General features: G+C 43.7%; 2 protein-coding genes across 4 annotated transcripts in view; one reads left to right on the top strand and one right to left on the bottom strand.

The window, feature by feature from the left end:
• Nucleotides 1-53: 53 nt before the first annotated feature.
• Nucleotides 54-20,699, bottom strand: part of wdr33 (WD repeat domain 33) — a 21,302-nt gene continuing 656 nt past the window's right edge. Inside the window, exons 1-21 of one of the 3 annotated variants that reach the window (XM_069142272.1) lie at nt 18,073-18,149; nt 17,093-17,311; nt 14,832-14,900; nt 14,027-14,131; nt 13,643-13,738; nt 13,071-13,222; nt 6,930-7,027; nt 6,409-6,535; nt 5,742-5,896; nt 5,524-5,602; nt 4,984-5,094; nt 4,656-4,750; nt 4,467-4,553; nt 3,475-3,614; nt 3,235-3,390; nt 2,012-2,731; nt 1,852-1,909; nt 1,348-1,636; nt 979-1,139; nt 401-580; nt 54-286 (exon numbers count right to left, since the gene is read on the bottom strand). In XM_069142272.1, coding sequence (XP_068998373.1) covers nt 138-286; nt 401-580; nt 979-1,139; nt 1,348-1,636; nt 1,852-1,909; nt 2,012-2,731; nt 3,235-3,390; nt 3,475-3,614; nt 4,467-4,553; nt 4,656-4,750; nt 4,984-5,094; nt 5,524-5,602; nt 5,742-5,896; nt 6,409-6,535; nt 6,930-7,027; nt 13,071-13,222; nt 13,643-13,738; nt 14,027-14,131; nt 14,832-14,900; nt 17,093-17,296 — 3,231 coding nt within the window. In that variant the 5' untranslated portion in view covers nt 17,297-17,311; nt 18,073-18,149 and the 3' untranslated portion in view covers nt 54-137. Of the gene's footprint in view, nt 287-400; nt 581-978; nt 1,140-1,347; nt 1,637-1,851; nt 1,910-2,011; nt 2,732-3,234; nt 3,391-3,474; nt 3,615-4,466; nt 4,554-4,655; nt 4,751-4,983; nt 5,095-5,523; nt 5,603-5,741; nt 5,897-6,408; nt 6,536-6,929; nt 7,028-13,070; nt 13,223-13,642; nt 13,739-14,026; nt 14,132-14,831; nt 14,901-17,092; nt 17,312-18,072; nt 18,150-20,699 lie in introns of those variants that run through there. The other 2 variants (XM_069142271.1, XM_069142273.1) reach the window with 2 other exon arrangements.
• LOC138193924 (myb-related protein A-like) overlaps nt 17,912-20,699 on the top strand; it is an 11,458-nt gene continuing 8,670 nt past the window's right edge. Inside the window, exon 1 of the mRNA XM_069142239.1 lies at nt 17,912-18,033. Coding sequence (XP_068998340.1) covers nt 17,912-18,033 — 122 coding nt within the window. The remainder of the gene's footprint in view (nt 18,034-20,699) is intronic.

Genomic DNA, 20,699 nt, shown 5'->3' with positions numbered 1-20,699 from the left:
ACATGAGCAAAAAAGTCTGTATGGAGGTTCTTCGGGATCTGGTCTCGGGTCTGTGGAGGAACCAGCAAGGATACGACCAGAGGAGAGGAGCATGATGGGAGGGTGGTTTTTTTTTGTTTTGTTTTTGTCCTTTTGGACTACCGGCCCCGGACGCCCCCCCTAGGAGCTCCTCTGGGTGGTGGTCCTCCTCTCCTGGGCCCTGGTCCTGGCCCAGGTCCTCCAGGACCCCAGCCGCCCCGTCCACCTCGACCAGATGGACCGTAACCGCTGTCCGGAGGGGGGCGACCTGCACAGATACATTAGAGCAGTAATTTAAAAACAATTTTTAAAATCAATGAAAGTAAGAAATAATTGAAAGGAAACACAAGTGACATTTTTTTGTTGGTGTGTGTGTTCTCACCTCCTTCGGCTCCGGGCGACTCGCGCTCTCGGGGGTCTCCTGTTCCCGGGCCGTCCTGCCACGGACGCTTGCGAGGAGGCAGAGACGCCATGTCCATCCCCTGCATGGACGAGGGACGCTCCCGACCGGCCGGGGACAACCCGTCATGCATCTGCTGCCCGTCCCGGTAACCATCGTGGCCTGCAGGACAAGGAAGAAGGAGAGACACCGCCACAATAAGAGTCTGAGGCAGTGAGTGAAGTAAAAGAACGGACACCCGCACAGAGCATAGGAGGAACAAGGGCTGATGGGAAATGCTGTCTTGGTTGTGGGTTCGGGAAGTCACAATTTTGAAGAATCAGATTTCAAAGAGTTTTTGTTTTGTTTTGTTTCATGTTCCTGGAAAACCTGGAAGAGTCCAGGATCTGTTTTCTGAGGAGGGACGTCTGAAAAAAATTAACCACATCAGACATCTTGACATTGAAACATCTTTGATTCAGGTTTTTTTTGTTTTTGTTTTTCCTCCCACATTTCTTGATCATTTTATCTGCTGAGGTTTGTATAAATGAGTCACAGGACGTTTGCTCGGAACCGCTCACCTCCTCCTCTGGGTGGACCTCCTCCTCGGGGCTGCCTCCCTCGGGCTCCCGTCTCCCAGCTTCGGCCCATTTCCTCGGACCCGTCGAAGCTCTCCTCCTGGCCGCCGTAGTCGTCGGAGTACCCTCGACTTCCGGGCCGGCCGGGACCGCCTCCTCTAAACCTGAAACAGAGTCCAGTTCACCTTTTAAATTCCGTTTGGAGTCCAGTCTAAGACTCAGTTTCGCGCTCGGTTTAAGTTTTTAGTTTCGGACTCGTCTGCAGTAAAGAACAACTCGTGTTGAATGCGGAACAGAACGTGGCGTCTCCGAAGACTTCGATGTCTACGTGTTACTTCAACAGTTTTCACATTCAGGTTCAGAGCGTCTCACCTGTCTTCTCTCCGTCCTCTGAAGTCTCCCCCGCTGAACCTCTCTTCGGGGCCCCAGTTCCCTCCCCCTCCTCCCCCTCCTCCTCGGTGCCCTCCCCCTCTGTATCCTGGTCCTGGTCTCCAGCCTTCCTCTCTGCCATGGAAGTCCTGGCCTCCATCAAAGTCCTGCTGTCCTCGCCGACCCGACTTGTTGTCCCCCCAGTAAGACCCTGAGCTCTGGTCTGGTCCTCCAGGACCCTGTCGGTCAGGAGGGCCCATATGGTGGTTGGGCGGTGGCCCCCGAGGGTCTGCTTGACAAGAAGAGCCAACAGTGGTTATTCGGACAAATCCGACCTGAGGATCTGGCAATGAGATCAAAGACTTTCTAAAAAGACTCACAGGGCCCCGAAAGGGACACGAGAGGACGTTAAACCAGTTAAAGCGCATGCTGGGAAAATAAAACGGGTCTGAAACAGAACCCTGAGGGCCCTCACATGAACCAGCTACTCGTTTATACATTTGTTACCTTTGCTGTTCGGCCCCTGCTGCCCCATCCCGTGCATCATGGGCCCCGAGTTCTGACCCTGCAGAGACAAAGTCACAGTTAGTCTGCTTCATGCAGAACCTTTAAATTGGTCCACTGCAGAACCTGATCCTGGACCAGTCAAACATTTACAGGAACTCACCTGGTGCTGCATGTACGGAGGCCCCTGCATGTTCCCGTGTGGTCCTTGCATGTTACCTGGGGGCCCCTGCATGTTTCCATGGGGTCCTTGCATGTTACCTGGGGGACCCTGCATATTTCCTGGAGGTCCGTGCATCCCCCCTGGGGGCCCCTGCATCCCATAGTTGTTGCCATGTGTCCTGGGAGGGGGCCCCATCATTCCACCCTGCATAGGACCCTGAGGGCCCATCATGTTCCCTTGAGGAGGCATCATGCCCCCCTGAGGTGGGGGCCCCTGAGGATCCCTTGGACCCATTCCTCGGGGAGGGGGACCCATCATCCCACCAGGGGGCCCCTGCATTCCTCTGGGTCCCATACCGTGAGGCCCTTGGGGGCCCATGTTTCGTGGAGGGCCTGAATGTCTCTGCATACCTTGGGGCCCCTGCATGTCTGGCGGTCCCATCATGCCCTGCGGGGGCCCCTGGTGAGACTGGGGTCCGGAGGGTGGCCCCATCTGTCCAGGGGGCATGAAAGGAGGCTGCATACCGCCGGGGCCCATTGGGGGCCCCATGTTGTTGGACATCTGTTGAGGAGGCATGTTTGGAGGAAAGCCCTGCTGGCCAGGAGGCATGGGGCCCCCGGGGCCTCCAGGGCCGGGGAAGGGGGGCATAGAGCCCTGTCCCTGTGGAGGGCCCATGTTCCCGTCAGTGTTCATCTGGTTCATCCGGTCAATCTTCATCTGCTGCAGCGAGAAACAAAACACAACAAGGTTCAGTTGCCGGCCTGAAACCAGTTTCACAATTTAACTGGTTCTAAATGGTTTTATCAAAGTTTAACTAGTTCTAACTGGTCTAAACTGTTTCTAACTGGTTTAAATAGTTCTAACTAGTTCTAATAGAATTAACTGGTTTAAGTAGTTCTAACTAGTTCTAATAGAATTAACTGGTTTAACTAGTTCCAACTGGAAGTTCCAACTGAATTAACTGGTTCTAACTGGTTTTGTGAAGTTGAAATTAAAACTTCCAAAATGACCTAATGAACATGGGATAATTGTGCAGTTCTGAATATTTATGAATGTTCATACTGAAAGAAATATTTCTCAAATACTAAACAAAGTCAAATATGACAATCAACCCAGAATTCTGAGTAACAAAACATAAATCCTTCATAAACCCTGACTCTGGGATGCGTGATTGTGTGATTGTGTTCGGACGTGTCCGAGCGGCGGGAGGACGATCGGCCCACCTCCAGCAGCAGCGGGTTGGTGTACTGCAGAGACGCCATCTCCTGCTCGATCTCCGCCTGGGTCTTCTTCTTCAGATCCGTCTTCTGCTCCACTTTTCGGTCTTTGGACAGATCTCCGGAAGGAGGCATCATGGGTACTTTATTCTCCGCCCAGGCCTGCAGAGACATTCGGTTCGTCACACGTTCAGCAACGGGAAAAACTGAAAGAATCCAAGTCTCGCCAGCTGTCGAGCGTTTTACCTGCTGGAACTGCGCCGGGATCGGTTTGGCGTACGGTACTTTCTTCTGAGGGACCTTCTTGGCGTCTTTACCCATGACCTCGTCCATGCCCCAGTCCAGACCGGGGATGGACATCTCCACCTCAGGATCCTCCTCTTTACCTGGAGACAAGAGATGCACATGAGTTAAACTGAAAAACAGCGACGATCAAACAAACGATGCAGGAAGGTTTCAGTTGACGTTAATAGTGAAGCAATTGTGCCATCAGCATAAAAACAGACACTGAAATACGGCGTTCATTCTTAACTACCACTTAAAAGGAGAGTAAATATACCTTTACCAACAGTTTTACATCTTTCTCCGTAGGTTTAGCCACATTTCTTTTTACACCGATTCATACTTCTCATTTTGCTGCTATACAAACAGACACATTCTTACAAAAGTAAAAATAAACTCTGAAAAAAATCAATACTTTCGTGATTCAAGTAAAAACAGTGACAGTCTCGAAAACACAGATTCAGACAGACAGGGTTTCCTACATCACAAACATGACGAACCAATCCTGTCACGTCGGAGGCGGGGCTTTCCGCATGGGTGGAGATAGAGGCGGGGACTGTTTACATATTCATAGACCACCACAAAGGTGTCAAGTTACATCTGAACCATTTAAAGGCATTAAGGGATTTTTTTTTTCTTGAGACTAAATATAACTTGGATGAAGAAAGATGCTTTTTTTTTTAAGACGCAGGTTTAATTTAGAAAAATTTAAGGGACTTTTACAACATTACAAAAAATTACCAATGAGAATTTGAAATTTTATCATCATAAAATTACCACGTTATTGTTAAAATATGGGACGCTTTTCCTAACAGGAAGACTTGGTAACCATGAGTTACAGAAAGTTATTTAGAACGATGATGATGATATATAATGCAAATTATAAAAAATTCCAATAAAAACCCTGCAGACGTTCCCGGTTGGATTTTCCAGGGTTTTATCCAGATGACACTTACTGCTCTGCTCCTGTTCCATGGCCGCCTTCAGCTGCTCGGGGATGCCCATCCCCGGGATGGCGGCCATGCTGTTCGGCTCCATGTCATCTGAAACAAACGAGCGCAGGGCGATCAGCTGTGAATAAAAAAAAGTCACAAACGTCTGAGTTTTTTTTTTTTGGGTATCTTTTTTTGTCCTCCGTGGCTTACCGTACTCCATGCCGTCCTCTGACATCCCCGGCAGCAGGTTCAGGTTGTAACGGTCTCTCATCTTATCGCCCGGCCGATTCCTCGTCCAGAATTTACTGAAGGATAAAAAAAGAAAAAAAAAACAGATGCAGAGTTAGAACAAAAAAAAAAGACCTGATCGGACACATTTTATCATCTCATTCAAGTGTTTCAGTGGGTCGGGGGACGTTCGAGATGTCTCACTGTTCAGAGTTACACGCTGCTTCAAGCACTCCGACTCATTTTATTTACAGTATACCGTATGAGCTGTTCACATGTTGTATGTGTTGTGTACATGTTGCGGGTGTACCTGGTGTGGTCGTTGGAGCCGGAGCAGAGGATGTGACCCAGCGGATGCCAGGCCAGACTCCAGATCATCCCCTCATGAGCCATCTCCATCCCTCCAACCTCCTTCTCCACCCTGACACAAACACAAACAACAACAACAACAGTAAACACGTGAACCAGTTCATCCGTCACACCAGAATATCACAACAAATTCAACCAATGTCCACATAATTGTGGGAGCTTGCAATTTTGCAAAAATCCCTATAACTTCTTCACATTAAAGTTCCTTAACATAATCTCTGCTGAGAATATTATAGCACAAAGTAAAAGAAATAAAATCAATATATTTCCTTGATTTGCAATTTTTGAATTCTTGCAATTTTACTGCAAAGAAAATCCCTTAAAAACTCCACAAATTGCATCACAAACTTCAGAGAGAAGTTGCAGCAAAAATCAACATTTTCTGCACAAAATTCCCCAAAACCTTCAGTGAAGTCCAAACAAACAGTAAAAAGACAGCAGCCTGCGGAGTGAAACATGCCGACAGCTGCATTTTTCTCACCCGGTGTGCCAGAAGAGCAGAGAACCGTCGGAGCCTCCGCTGGCGAACAGGCCTTCGTGGACGGGATGCCAGGCCACGGCTGACGACATAAAGCAGAACACAAGTCAGAAACACGGCGGCAGCTCGGGCCGCACATCTGGAACGTCTGCCTGGTATTTATTCTGTCGGGATTTCAGACGAGTTTTCAGCCGAACGCTGTTTGCGTCGTCCAGACTCACCCGTCGCCTCCTTCTTGTGCCCCCTGAACACCTGCAGCTCCTCCTTCAGGTTCCTGATGTCGAACAGTTTGCACAGGTGATCGCGCGACGCCGTCAGCAGCCAGTTACCGTTCAGGTTCCACTTCACCTCCATCACGGTGTTCTTGTGGGCGTGACTGAGGAGAGACGAGGAAGCCGCGTTTTCAGCCAATGGGGACGGCAGAACGGGTCGCCGAAAGGTCAAAGGTTACATTCACTGTCTGATGAGTCAGCAGAAACTGGGTCCACACCGCTTTCACTAAGACGAACGGGTGGCTGTGAAGAACCAGAGCAGCTGGGATTCTGCCCTGATTTTGGTCTGTCAGGTTAAAGGTCAGGGCTTCTTCACACTGACCGCTGTTTTCTTTGAGCTTTCTATAGTCGGTCTTTGGTCTAAATATAAACTATAACATTACTGTGTTGATCTTTTCAGTACAAAACATCTGTTTCGTGATGATCTTCTGGAGCTTTCTTCCATTTTTCAATATGAAAAAGGTTTGTGGAGAGTCAAACTGTTGCAACCTGTGACCTGGTGGAGCTACCGGACCAATCGGTTCAGTCCCGATACCTGCAGCCTTCTCAAAGATGTGGATCTTTAAAAAAAAAACAAAAAAAAAAACATGCAGTTTGTGACAGAGAGGGAACTCACAGTGTCGCCAGACTCTGTCCCGTCTTCGGGTCCCAGAACTTGATTGGCTGCTGGCTGTCTTTGCTGCCGGACACCACCAGGCCTTTGGTGGGATGCCAGTCGACACACTTCACATCAGCGCCGTGACCTGGACACACACACACACACACATCAATATCAGACTGAATATAGCAGGAAAATAACTACATGTAAATCATTCAGCTGTTCACCCGGGAAAACGACACTTTTTTTTCTTTAATTTCATAAACAACCAGTGGTGGAAGAAGTATTTAAATTACTGAAGTAAAAGTACAAATACAGGGAAAGTAAAAATACTGCATTACAAGGAAAAGTCCCGCATGAAGCACAAGTATTAGCAGTGAAATGTGGCTAAAGTATTTATTTTAGTTATTTATCAATATTGAACAGAAAGTGATTTCAAAGGATCTGTTGAGCTGCAGAGTGTTGAAACAGCCGACAGGTTTTTTTTTCGTGTGAATCAGCGTTTCGGTGAAACGATGAGGAGCGGCGGGCATTCGTACCTCGGAGGATCCTCTCCTCGTGGCAGCGCAGGAAGTCCCAGATCCGGACGGTGCCGTCGTCGGAGCAGGTGGCGAATTTATTATCTGTCGGAGAAAAACTGGAGAAAAAGAAGAAGGAGAAGGTTTTTAGTTTCCATCCATGGCTGTCCAGACGTCAGCAAAAGAATCAGAAGAACCAGGAGTCGTGATCTGAACCGGTCCAAAACCAGCGTCCTGATGGTCTTAATGTTCTGGTCCTGATCTCAGCACCATGGAGTCGGTCAGAATCACATTAGGGGGCTGAAAGTTCTCCCAGATGCTGAACAACGTGGCAGGGAGTTGAAACCCAGTAACCAAGAGGTTCTGAGGAAAAACTGAAGCTGCTTTCAAGACAAATATGCAAAATACTGATTTAAATAAAAACAATCCACGGCTTCCTTTTCCCGTTGGAGTCTTTAACTGTGACGCAGGACTAAAGCCTTTAAAAAAAAAAATGTTGTTTTAAGTCTCACAGGATCATCAGCAGCTCAGAAGAAAGGTTTGATTAAAAACCCTTCAGCTGAAGGAGTCCACCAACGCCGACAGGAAGTAGTGTTAATACAGCACGTGTTAAACTGAGACTTTCACAATAAGACGTAAAAGAATGAGAAACGTGAACTCGCACTTCCCATTTATTTCTGTTATCCTGTTAAACTCAGTCTGAACAGGACAGTTTTATACATTTTGTTTGTTTTTCTCATCACTCTTTACTTTTTTGATTTAAATTACTTTTGATTTACGGCTCTTCTCAGCAATCGAGATTTTTCTCTGGAGATCAATAAAGTTTCAACCAGTTTCTGCAGGTCTTTTTGACTTTTTAAACAACATTAAATCTAATTTATTTACCAGTTTCCCCATCAACTGATGGAAACCAGCAGCATGTAATTAAATTAGTTATATTTATTTTATAATCAGTTACTGAGAAAAATAAATAATTAAATTACAACGAATATTCAAAATGTTGCCGTTTAAAAAGCAGTTAAATCTGAATATATTCTTCTCAGTAAAAAAGCTTGTGTGTAAAATAAGAGCATCACTTCTGTCGTTCGCATATTTTCGCTGTGCAGGAATCACTTCTGCCGACATGAAGCTCCACCGTGTTTCTGATCGGTTCTTTTGTTTGAATTTTGCGCCGCCTCTCGTCTGCCAATCAAATTAAATGTGCATTGCTCTGAGCAACGGTCAGCCATAAGACGAAGAGATACTTAAAGAGTGTCTTTCAGGAGCCAGAGTAAAAAAAAAACTAAAAAAAAAGCCTTGTTGACAGTTTTCCCGTCACTCAGCACGGAGTCCAACTGAATGTCGACTTTGTTTGAGGTTCTGGGAACTTTTTTTTTTTTTTTTTTCTTCTTCACTGCAGTCAACTGTGATCTTCATACTTGTGATTTGTTTTTAGTGGTTCTGCTTTGAAATAAAACATTTCTTAATTCAAGTTAAATGAAAGTACTTTTAATAATTGACTGTAACCAGTGTTGAGTTCTGTTTTGAGGTTTGAAATGGAGTTTTAAGGACTTTGAAGCTTTATTGCCCAGTTTTAAAACATTTGTGTGGAAAGTTATCAAATGCAATAAGTTACATTACTTTGATTAAATAACTGAAATGTTACATTATTCATGATATGTTAAAAGGGTAACTAGTACACGTAAAAACGGTGCCATCAGACAGAAGAAGCTGCAGTGATCAGATGTGCAGCTGGATGGACCGATATCTCCTGATCAGCTGATTTAAGGATAAAACACAGAAAACATTTGTATGGATTCACTGATGAAAAGATCCTTTTTAAAAGGAGCAGCAGAAGATTTGTCTTCAGTCAACAGAAAATTATGTCATTCCTAAAGTCAAATACGTTTGCTGTTAAAGCGCACAGATTTCAGTCAGCTGACTGATGGACGGATCTTTGACCGATACAACAGCTCAGACACTAAACTTTTGTAACTTTTTGTTTTCCATCAGACGTCCTGGTGTCAATGAACTCTGAACCCTTTTGCAGCTCATTAAACTGAATGAAGAGGAAGCCAAGGAGCGTCTGCTTTTTTTTTTTTCTCTTCCCAAACGGCTCCATCTGCTGGATCCTCACTGTAACTACATCCTGCAGCTGCTACCGACCCAGTCTGGACCGGACCAGAGTCCCAGGTTCAGGACGGGAACCATCAAACACGTGAGGAAAACCAGGACACTCGTACCAGCACAGAACAATCACCGCCCATCCGCTACCGACGGCGTGAATCACGGATTATTTGTTGTTCTTTATAAACAGCTCCGATTCAGACGGGACGGTTAAATCATGAGTGAACATTGTTGGAATAAAGGTCATCACTCTGCTCTAATGTGTTGCAACCAACAGCCGCTGCACACAGTGGGTCTATTAAAAACTATGAGAGCTGAAGGGTCGCAGCTCGGACCGATTTACTGCTCCGGTTTTTCCCTCTATGAAACCACAGAGCGTCTCCATGACAACGCCGCAGCCAAACAGATGTTTTTGCGTGGGGTCTCTTCCTGACTGGGCGTGTCAAGAGTCCCGACATCAGCCCCCTCCAGCTGCATCAGTGGGGGGGTGGAGGGGGGGGGGGGTTGCATGTGGTATTTGGACCCGACAAAACAGCGACAAGGCGAAGTAACTATACATTTACTCAACTACGACGTGTACTCGAGTATTTTCTGCTCCTCTGTACTTTTACTCCTTAATTTCTAGGAACTTTTTTTTTTTTTTTTTACTGTTTGTTTTCTCGTGTAAAAGTTTGTAAAAAAGTTTGGGTGGTCCATGTTTGCTTTTTTTTTTTCTGTTTTCAGACAAACTGCGGTTGAATTAATCACAATAAAAAAAATGATCAAACTGGTTTCATTCAGTCTGAGCACTGACTGATGGAGTCATCAGGTGTTTTCATCACTAAACAACCTGCAGATCAAGAAACACTCGGCTTCTTGCCGACTCCTCTTTCTGGTCACGGATCATTTGCTTCCAGTGCAAGTTACTGTTGGTCTGACATCACAGGAAACACGTCCGTTTCACCGTTTTCCGGTCTTATTATTACTGAAATCGATCATTTAAGAAAATAACTGGAGGATGAATCCGTCGTCGAGTTTGTAGGCTCAACGCCGCACAGATAAAACTAAAACTATCCCGACCAAGCGAGTTCTGACAAAGAGGCGGGGAGACGCCGCGTGACTGGGTGAACTGAGCCTTTAAACATCGTGATGAAGTCCAGCCAGATTCGTTTAAACCTCCCGACTTCCTGTTTGAGCTCCAGAGCTCCACCCACAGAACCACCTGAACAACACAACAACCAACTCGTCGTCTTCTTCTGCAACACGACACAACGCGAATCATATAAACAGACGTTTCTGACCCCAAACATCCGAACGGGGTCCCGATCGGATCAGAATACGACCTTCGACATCAGTTAGAAGTCTTTTAGACGACGTTACGTTTAAATGTTAAAAGTTTTAACTTGCATGAATAAATTAAAACTTTCACAGAAAACATGGCCGTCGCCGAGGAGTCAGCGAGTTACACCGAGACGCGTTTTCAGCCCGAATCTGGTTCCGTTTCGTCGAACCGTCCGACAGCAGCTCCTGTTTGCAGCGACTCACAGATGTACAGACAACGGTCGCCGGACCGCAGCGACACCGAACTTAAACCGAAGAACGTCCAGATTCTCAAGCAGTTTCTGAACCGTCTTGTTTTTCTGGTTTCTACGAGGATTTCTGGAGGTTTCGTCTGAAAAAAATCAGAGATTAATGACGATGAAAACAGGAAGTGGAAAATGGTGAGTCAGATGTTGTACATCGAAATAGACCTCTTTGAGTTCGTGGTTACGACACGGGGGAGTTCTGTCCACTGTTTGCTCGGCGTTCAAACGGTTAGGTCGTGAGAACGCCGTTGCTGGGCAACATGGACAGCGTCTAACAAGCAGGCGAGTAACGCAACGCAGGAAGTACAAAGGAACCATCACAAGATGAGGCCAGTGGAACATCCTATGATGACTGAAATTACAATATATTAGCTTAACATCCAACAAATAAAATTAACTTCCATAAGCCTCCGCCATTTCTGTAAATGCCAGCTAACACACACACACACACACACACACACACACACACACACCTTGTGAACTCAAAGTTTTAACTTCCAACCGTTCACAGATTCTTCTCACGGACGCGATGAACACGATCCCATTTCAGCAAATGTGGTCAGATTCCCTCGAGTCTTCGTGCTAAGCTAGGCTAACAGTTTCCCCCTGCTTTCAGTCTTTGTGCTAAGCTAGGCTAACAGTTTCCCCCTGCTTTCAGTCTTTGTGCTAAGCTAGGCTAACAGTTTCCCCCTGCTTTCAGTCTTTGTGCTAAGCTAGGCTAACAGTTTCCCCTGCTGTCTTTGTGATAAGCTCAGCTAACCGTTTCACCCTTGCTTTTAGTCTGTGCTAAGCTAGGCTAAAAGTTGCTCATTGCTTCCAGTGCTTGCTAAACTAAGCTAATGGATTACCCTGCCTCCAGCGTTTGTGCTAAGCTAGGCTTACTGCCCCCCCCTTCAAGATTTTCTGCTAAGCGTTTCCCACTGCTGCTTTCAGTCAGCATGCTAAGCAATAGGTTTTCTTGCTTCCATTCTTTGTGCTACGCTAGGCTAAGTGCCCCCCCCACACACATTTCCAGTCCCTCTCTTAACAGTTTCCCATTGCTTCCAGTATGCATGCTAGGCTAACATTTTCACCTGCTTCCAGTCTTTGTCCTAAGCTATGCTAAAAGTTTCCTCCTCCTTCCAGTCTTGCTAAACTATTAGTTTCCCTGCTTGCACTCTTTCTGTTAAGCTAGGCAAACAGTTTCACTTGCCTCCGGCCTTTGTGCTAAGCTAGGCTAACAACCCCCACCCTTCCAATCTTTCTGCTCACAGTATGCGTGCTAGGTTAGGCTAACATTTTCTGCTTCCTGTCTTTGTCCCAGGCTAGGCTTACAGTTTCCCTGCCTAAATCTTTATGCTAAGCTAGGCTAGTAGCGTCTCCCTTCTTTCGGTCTTTGTGCTACGCAAGGCTAACAGTTCAATTAAGTGATTTGACTTTAATTTTGGCAAATATGGACTTCCAAATAATCCTTTGCACGAAAGTGTAGCAGTTTTACCGGACAAGATATGTCACTAAGGCTCATGGGTAATGTCGTTTTTTCGTTGGAAAAAAAACAACAAAACAAAACAGTTTGTCACATAAAGAGAAGATTTCAGGTAGGTTTACCTAAACCACTGAGGAAATGGGGTGGACAGAATAATGGGAACACCTTACAATGTAATGCAGAACAACATGAACAGCAGAGGACTCAGGTGTGTCGCACTGATGACATCAGGTGTTCCTGCTCAGGTAAAGACTCGTTCAGTTTACCGGTCCCAGTCGGTTCTGCTCAGCCGGACTAACAGGGCCAGTAAACTCAACACGGCTACTCAAGGCTGTGGTACGATGTCATCTGCACCCTGATGATGTCATAACGACGTCACCTCTCTCCAAATGTCTGAATTATAATCCGCGTTACAAAACTACAGGTGTGGAGTTCAAAGGACGTGGGGGGATGGGAGGCTGTAATGAAAGACCCTGTCCAGGTGCATTATGGGAAACGTTCCTCTTTAACAGTTAACAGGAGGAGAAAGACGGATGTTTGCTTCCGGGGCTGTGGTGGAATTCAAACCTTTATTTAAGCGTCTAAAGCTGCCTGTTGGATGAGGGTTCGGACCAGCAGCAGAGTGATTGTCTTTATTCACTTTATTTTTATTGATCCCTGCTAAAACTTTATTGGTTCAGTATCAAAAAAAACCTGGGCCTTTATTGATCCCGCCCCACCACCCCCACCCCACCTCTCCACCCACAGCACTGGGCCTACCCAAACCAGTTAGAAATAGATGATTGATGACTTTATTCAACAGATCAACCGTTTTGTGTACACATAGAAATCAGCCACAGCAGGTAGAATATCAACAACAGATCACTGCAGTGTTGCAACAGCACACGCGTACATCTGTCATTAATGTACCACAACAAACACAACACGTGGCGCGAGCGGGGGCAGCGCCCCCGTGTGGCCGCAGCGTGGCGCTGCGGTAAGAACAGACTGGGGTTAACTACAGAAAGTGGGAGATTGGGTATAAACCTGGCTTCTCTAATGGCCTCCTTGTGAGCCTGGAACATCTTGACGTTGTTCATGTTGGACTGCCAGTACTTCACGTAGCCGCCGTGGTCCGCCGTCAGCATCCACATGTCGTTGTGAGACCAGGTCATGGCCCGGACCGGACTGTCGTGGGCCTGCCGGGGGGGGAGGAGGAGGGAAGGGAGGAGGGAAGGGGGGAGGGAGACAGGGCGAGACCAGGAGGAAGGAGGTCAGTACAACGAAACCACGGTGACATGACAGCGAAATCACAGAGAACCACACCGACTATAAAACCTGCAAGTTTCACATTTTAAAACATCAGTTTGATTTGATTTTTTTTTTTAACTGTTGGCCCATTTTTAAAAAGGAATAAATACGTAACATCAGAAATTCACTTTCAGTTAAAAAAAAGGACAAAACGGGATTTGAAGTATTTCAAATGATATTTTCTGGTATCTTGTTCTCGGATCTTATTGTAAGTCGCTTTGGATAAAAGCGTCAGCTAAATGAAATGTAATGTAATAATCTTCGAACTACATCCCGCCTCCCCCCTCTGTCCCTCTCTGGACGTTTACCTGTAAAATGGTCTCGAAGTTGAAGGTGAGTCCGTTCCACAGAGTGAACTCTCCGCTGGAGGCTCCGGTCACCAGACGGCGACCTTCGGGAGTCCACTGGAGAAAAACACAGAAACCACATTTAACCTCCACCCGCATCAAACATCTACAGCCAAGAGCAGAGGTGAAGATATCCAACACATCGGTCCGTTCTCAGATATCAGCATCAAAACTGAGTGACGCAGGATTAATTACGCGTTATAACGCTGAAATAATTCAACACACGAGCCCCAAAACCCTGAAAACAGACTGTTGATGTGTGTCAGCCCAGATGAGAGCTTGTTGACAGGATAAATTAAAGTGTAAAAGTAAACAGTAAGTGCCGCGTCAGCAGCAGCAGCTCACCCTGATGACGAACACGGGACATTTGACTTTGTTGGTTGAGGTTCGGACGAACTTTGTGGTGACGGCGTTCATCGGGTTGTTCGGCATGCCGATGGGAGGAACGAGCTGCAGACGCAAAAAAAAAAAAAAAAAGTTTCATTCAGTCTGATGGTTTTTGTGATCACAAACACTGACCGGTTCAATCACTTCTATTTTTATTGGGACTAACTCAGGTGGAGCGTTATCAGTGTGTTCAGACTCAGAAACAATGACTGTCCGTGACTTTTATTTTAAACAGCTGGCTACAAATATACACATCAAAAGTCAGATTCAATATATTAAAAGAAGAAAAAAAGGTAAAGAAAGTAAAACCGTTGACATGTGATGAGTACATGATGTCTGATTAACAAAGAAATATCTATCAAACCGATGAAGGATGTACAGGTGTCACATACTGAATCATTTTGCAGACAAACAGAGAAATTAATGATTTTTGTTTTACACATTTCATGGGAAAAAAAAAAGTCCTGAAGGAGCTTCAGTTCACCTGACGGTCACCTGAGGCAGGTAATGAAAAGGGAGGAAAAACATCTCCAGAAACCCTGAGTTTCATTCAAATACTTTTTAATGTGGACATGAGGAGCTGTGTTGGATTTAATGAGCGGAGACTCTGACGCCTCCTGCTGGCGGAATCAGAGAAGACACCATGGCAGAGATTGAAAGCTGTAAAGCAGAGGTGTGTGTGTGTGTGTGTGTGTGTGTGTGTGTGTGTGTGTGTGTGTGTGTGTGTGTGTGTGTGTGTGTGTGTGTGTGTGTGTGTACTCACATCATTGTAACATCCTGCGTCTGGCTGGACGGCTCTGAAGTCTCGATGGTCTCGCTGCCACAAACGGTTCTGCAAGAAAACAAGAGTTGCCGTCACACTTAACACTGTTGATGTTTAATTTTATCCTATTTTATTTGTATATACTGCCAGTTTTTTCATTTTTACCTGGATTTTTATTTCTGTCATTTTTAATTGCTTACCCCTGTATCTTTACATGCTGGTGTAGCAGAAAAAAATTCCCCTTGTGAGATCAATAAAGTCAATCTATCTATAAATCTATCTATCAAACTGGAGGCTGAATGAAGCTCATCTGTCAGGAGATTTAACTACTACTATAATAGTTCAGCACAATGTGCAGCAATAATAATAATAATAATAATAATAAACATTTGATTGACCGTTGAAAGGTTGAAACCATCAAACACCAGTGAAACATTCCCTTCAGTTCCCCAGAGATCAGGTGACGTAATTAACAGCCTTGTTTTGTCCAAAATATTTGGTTTACTTTCATTTAATAGGAGGGAGAAAATTTTTTTTGCATGAAAAGAAAATGACCTTTAATCGATTGTCATAACAGATCAATTAGTTAATCAGGAAAACAAGAATTTACTAACAGCTGGAGAGCAATGAAGAAAACCAAGGATGGGCAATAAGGCCCTGAAATAATATCACAATATTTCAGGGTATGTTTGCTGAACCATTTCTAAAAAAACATTTTTTACTATTAATTTCCAGGACATCATATTGCAACACAAAATAAGCGTAATCATTTTGTATGTTCAGCATAAATGTAACAGTTTGCCTTCAAATAATAAGTAAAACTGATCTCTGTTTTTTTTTTATTAAAGTTTTTAAACAACAGAACCTCAAAGTGAAATTCAGACTCAGTATAAAATAACTGCCTTCATGCACGTATCATACATAAAAAAATATTTTTTGATTCTGCTGCATAACGGTATGATGTCATCAACAAGTCAGAGTATTGCCAGAATCAAATTTTTTTTTTCCTTTCTATCATGTATCAACAATTTCATCACGAACGATACGATCTGGTCGAATCCTCGTTCACAACATGCCGACGGATCGGTAAGAAGAACGTGTTTATTCGTGTATTTCTCACAGTAACTCCTCCTGTGACACTGATGCAACTTAATATATTAGCTGCAAAAATTTGTCAATAAATTAATTACGTGATTGACAGAAAATGATTTTGATACCCTATTATTTATTTCGTCAATCTTTAAAAACTCTAGCTCCAGATTGTTAAATTTTTTTAAGGGAGGAAATCGAATATTCGGAGGATTTCTTGCAGCAGCTTCAGAAATATTGACTGATTTAAATGTTGTTTGATGTTGGATGTTTTTACCCTTTAAGCAACACTTCCAATATTGGATCTGATCAATCTGTCCTTATGTAGCGCCGGCTGTTAGGATTACTGGAATTAAACCTCTAATTAAAAAGCCTACTCTTGGTGCAGGTGTAGAAGCAAACTTTAGACCTCTTATCCAACCACTCAGTCATTTCTACAAGTCTTGAAAAAGCTGTTGCAAATACAGAAACAGCACTAGTGGAAATTACAAAACCTTCAGATTTCTACACTTGTCCTGTTGGATTCTCAGTGCTGCATTTGACATCATTTATCACAACATTATATCAAGAGACTGGAACGTGTCATTTGAATGAAAGTAACTGCACTAAACTGGTTTAAATCATATCAATGAGATGGATTTCAAATTGTTAACAATGACTCTTCTCCACACACATTTGGCCTGTTCTGCTAACGTTATCGTCCATTTGCTGAAAAGCTTCTGGCTGAAAGGTTGAACTAATGTGAAAAAAATTCTCCCAATGTCAACGCAAGTTATTACAAATGACAGCGAGGGAGATCAATGGACAGACTACATGTCCCAGCAGGGCTTCTTCCTTTGTAACTTTTGAAAATAAAGCAACCAAAATTAAATAAATCTAAGTGATGGGGAGAAATAACATGTATTTTTAATAAAAAAAAAAAAAAAAAAAAAAAAAAAAAATTTTGGAGCATTTCAATAAAGATATAGAAATTAGTGTTACATACAAAGGAGGAAGGGGATGTGTATATATAGCCGTCATCATCATTAAATGTTCTTAAATAGTTACTTTGAAGACTGTGAAAGCTTCTGTGTCTAAGAACCAACTCGAACGTCACACGAGCCCATAACGGCGATGCATACATACTTTTTTTTTTTTTAATAATTCAAACAAAGTTCGAACAGGCGCCGTACCTCCAGGTGTCGGATGACGGAGGGGTTGTAATCGATGGTTTTGCGGTTCACGGCCTTCCTCATGCGCTTCCCGTCGAAGGTGAGCTGCTGCATGGCCTGCTGCTGGGCAAAGTCCGGCCTCTTGTAGAACACCTGCCGCGGCGCCTGGTGCTGGAAGCGCGGCATGTGGAAGAACCGCTGCGGCGAGCCGATGTCTGTCGCCATGGTGACCAGCTAAACCTGCAGGAGGAGGAGGAGGAGGGGGAGAGACCAGGTGGTTGGATGGTTGTCGAGACATAAAAATCATTGAGACAATTCACAAACAAAATCAACTAAAACAGGGTCCGCGATAGAGCCACGCTAACAGTTTCCCCCTGCTTCTACTATTTGTGCTAAGCTCGGCTAACTGTAAAGTATTTAAACGGGAAGATCTGTAAAAAATGTTGGATGTGACCAGCAGGAAGTGGCTGTTCACAAAAGAAGCAACTGGAGAACAAAAATATGAAACCAATGTGTGGCAAGAGACTGAATCTAAAACTTATAAACAGGTTTTATAGTAGTGTTACAATTGGAACATGTTTTGTCCTGACGCCTCATCAGAGTTTCAGTTTATCTGGTTTACCAAACCAGTTATTCCACAAAGAAAATAATTGTTGTTTTAAAAGTGAATATCGTTAAAATCACACGATTCGCCTGTTCCTCGGATTGGAAGCTGATTAATAATCGAAATCAACGCCGTCCTCCAAGAAACCAAAAGTTTGTTTGGTCTTTGTTGGGCATGATGGTCAGATCCAGACATGTTTCAACCAGCAGACATACACAACTGCCCGACACGCCGCCATGTCGCCGGGTTACATCCTCACCCCCAGATCGCATGATTCCCTGTCAGGCTCCATCACACAGTATCTGACAGAGCTGAAGTTCATCCACAGTCACAGACAGAAGAGAATCGGACCGGACGGGTTTAAAAAATAAATAAATAAATCACTGCTGAGACCGACCTGAGTAACACCGGACTCTCGATATCACTGCTGAATAACACAAACAGACTCCTGGACTCCCGCAGACTGAACATGTTAGAGCTCCTTCTGATCGACAGGAGATGACACGAGCTGCTCAATGACTGAAGCTCATCACGTTCATATTTTGAACCTTCAGCTCAGCAAACAAAACTCATCAATACTCGGCTCATGTTTGGGAACCCGAATCGGTCTTCAGCGATCAGACGTGTCAGAAATCGGCTCGTTCAGCTCCGTCCTCTGGACAAACTCACCAAAACTACCAAGCAAACAAACTGTGTTCCCGATTTATCAATGGACACCCGAGAGAGGAGCGGCCACACCGAATCAGCTGTTCACACGGCAACACAGCGATTCACATCGTAAACATGGATCGCATTTCCAGCTACACTCCTTCACCCACATTACAGACACAATAACACACCGAGCAGACGTCATCCTCACCGTCAGGTTCACCGAGCAAGACCGCAAAACATCTTCCTCCTCGGGTCAACACGGGAATACCTCGAGCTGAAATAGAGCTCTGATCTCAGATCTGTACACGTCCTGATTTTTGTTTTTATCCAGAAAGAGAAATCAAACATGCTATTCATCTTAGGCATAACATGGTGCCGAATTTAAGATCCTGTTTACACAGTATACTGAGATAACTGTGCACTGCTGTATGAAAACTGATAGTTATCATGTACAACCGTATCACTGATTAAAAAAAAAAAAAAAAACTGTCATCAATGTGTGTCCATTGTTTTCAGATGGCGTTTGTCACCATTTTTTTGTTTTGAAGTTTGACAAACAAACAATCAATCAATTAATGGAGGACATAATCAGCAGATTAGTCCATAATGAAAATGATCAGTAATTGAAGTTGGGTACAAAAAACTGAGCTCCACCTCAACCACATACCGTAAAAAAAAAAAAAAAAAAAAAGTTTTTTTATAGTTTCAAATTTTAACTATATTAAAGCGAGTAAAACCTTTTGTTTACATTCCTTTTAGGGTCTTTGGAACTGATGAATCACAAATGATTTTAATCTTCATTTATGAAACAAACAAACAAAAACAAAACAATCACATTTACACCTGTCTATATATAATGAACACAATGTTTAATGCAAAATGACCTTTGTTGTGCTGGCATGCCTTAAACAGAATAATTCACAGGTCTATAACAAAAACCGACATGGAAGTTTTAGCTTTCTGCACTTGAGAAGAAGTTATGGGAAACTTGACTTCCACCTCTTTTTTTGCTTTAAAAGTCCATTAGACATTTTACATAAAGCCTTAACTCTACCTGGATCCCACTTTCAAATTGGTAAAACATTTATTCTATTTGCAAAAAAAAAAGGGACATTTCATTAATCCTAATGATTCTGTACAACACTGTTTTTGGTTGGTGAAACCTTTCATATGTTTCTTAAAATGCTAAAAAGAGACATTTCACTGCTTTTGGGCTACAATATAAAACAACAGCAACACCAGTGTCGTTAAACACTTTACTGTGCAACAATTTCTGATATTGGTAACACGAAACATGGGGAACTTACATGCAAAATCTTTTTCCATTTCCCCCAAAAATTATATTCAAACAGCTCATCTTTTTTGGCTACGGATTTGCGGAGTTGTGTAGGTCCGTTTACTGTTTAAAACTATAGAAATGCTGCTGTAGCCAGTTTGTCCAATCAAGAGACAGCATTCTCTTTGAATGGACAAACCAACGGGCCACAGTCATTTCATTACAATTACATAGACAGCGAGTGACATACATACATATATATATATATATATATATATATATATATATATATATATATATATATATATATATGTAGAACCACACTGACCAGGGTCCTAACGGTTTGGCCTGTTTAAGAATGGTGGTTTTATATCGAGACCTTGTCTGATGTGGTCTAGATGCAAAAAAAAAAAAAAAGCAAGAAATGTCCCTTTTTTGACAAATAACAAGAGTTTGCACAAATGTTCCAGACAAAGTCAAGTCGGAGTACCCTGCAGGACTGAGTTTGACCGTGTTTTAATCCACACGCATGTACAAATCTCTGATTTAAGAAACATTTTAAATTGTAACAACACTTATATTGTGTTAAGAAAAATCTTACGGTCTAAATAAAAATATTTTCCGGGATCCACATATGTCATGTGAAGGGGCACTTCAGACACACACAAAACATTGAACTCCGGGGACCACCGTTGGGAGTTCCTGATGAGGAAACAAACGAACCAAATTCACTGTAACACCAAACTGCTCTGATACTGGCCTAACATCCTGCCCGGTGCTTCACGTCTTTGACCACAAATTATATTCTCGTCCTTTATAGACACAGTCCTCCATGCAGGTGAAATGACACACAAAAAAATAAAATAAAAAAATCACACAGAACCCAAAAACCAAACCCATCATGAACAAATACATGATTGAAAAACCGTGACCGAGGGTTCAACCGGAAGTACACTGGAAAAATAACGCGTGAAATAGTCCTTTTCCGGGACCACCAGTTTCACAATGTGTTTTAGAGGATTTAATGATTAATAATGGTCCGAAGTGTCTGTGGACTGATGTCCTCATGGAGACACAGGACAACGGCAACCAAACTC

The sequence above is a fragment of the Embiotoca jacksoni genome, unplaced genomic scaffold, assembly GCF_022577435.1.
Source record: "Embiotoca jacksoni isolate LCO1_2020_lvr unplaced genomic scaffold, fEmbJac1.0.p SCAF_99, whole genome shotgun sequence".
In the NCBI taxonomy this organism is placed as follows: domain Eukaryota; kingdom Metazoa; phylum Chordata; class Actinopteri; family Embiotocidae; genus Embiotoca; species Embiotoca jacksoni.
The sequence above is the reverse complement of the archived record's forward strand: the minus strand, read 5'-3'. Positions and strand labels throughout refer to the sequence as shown.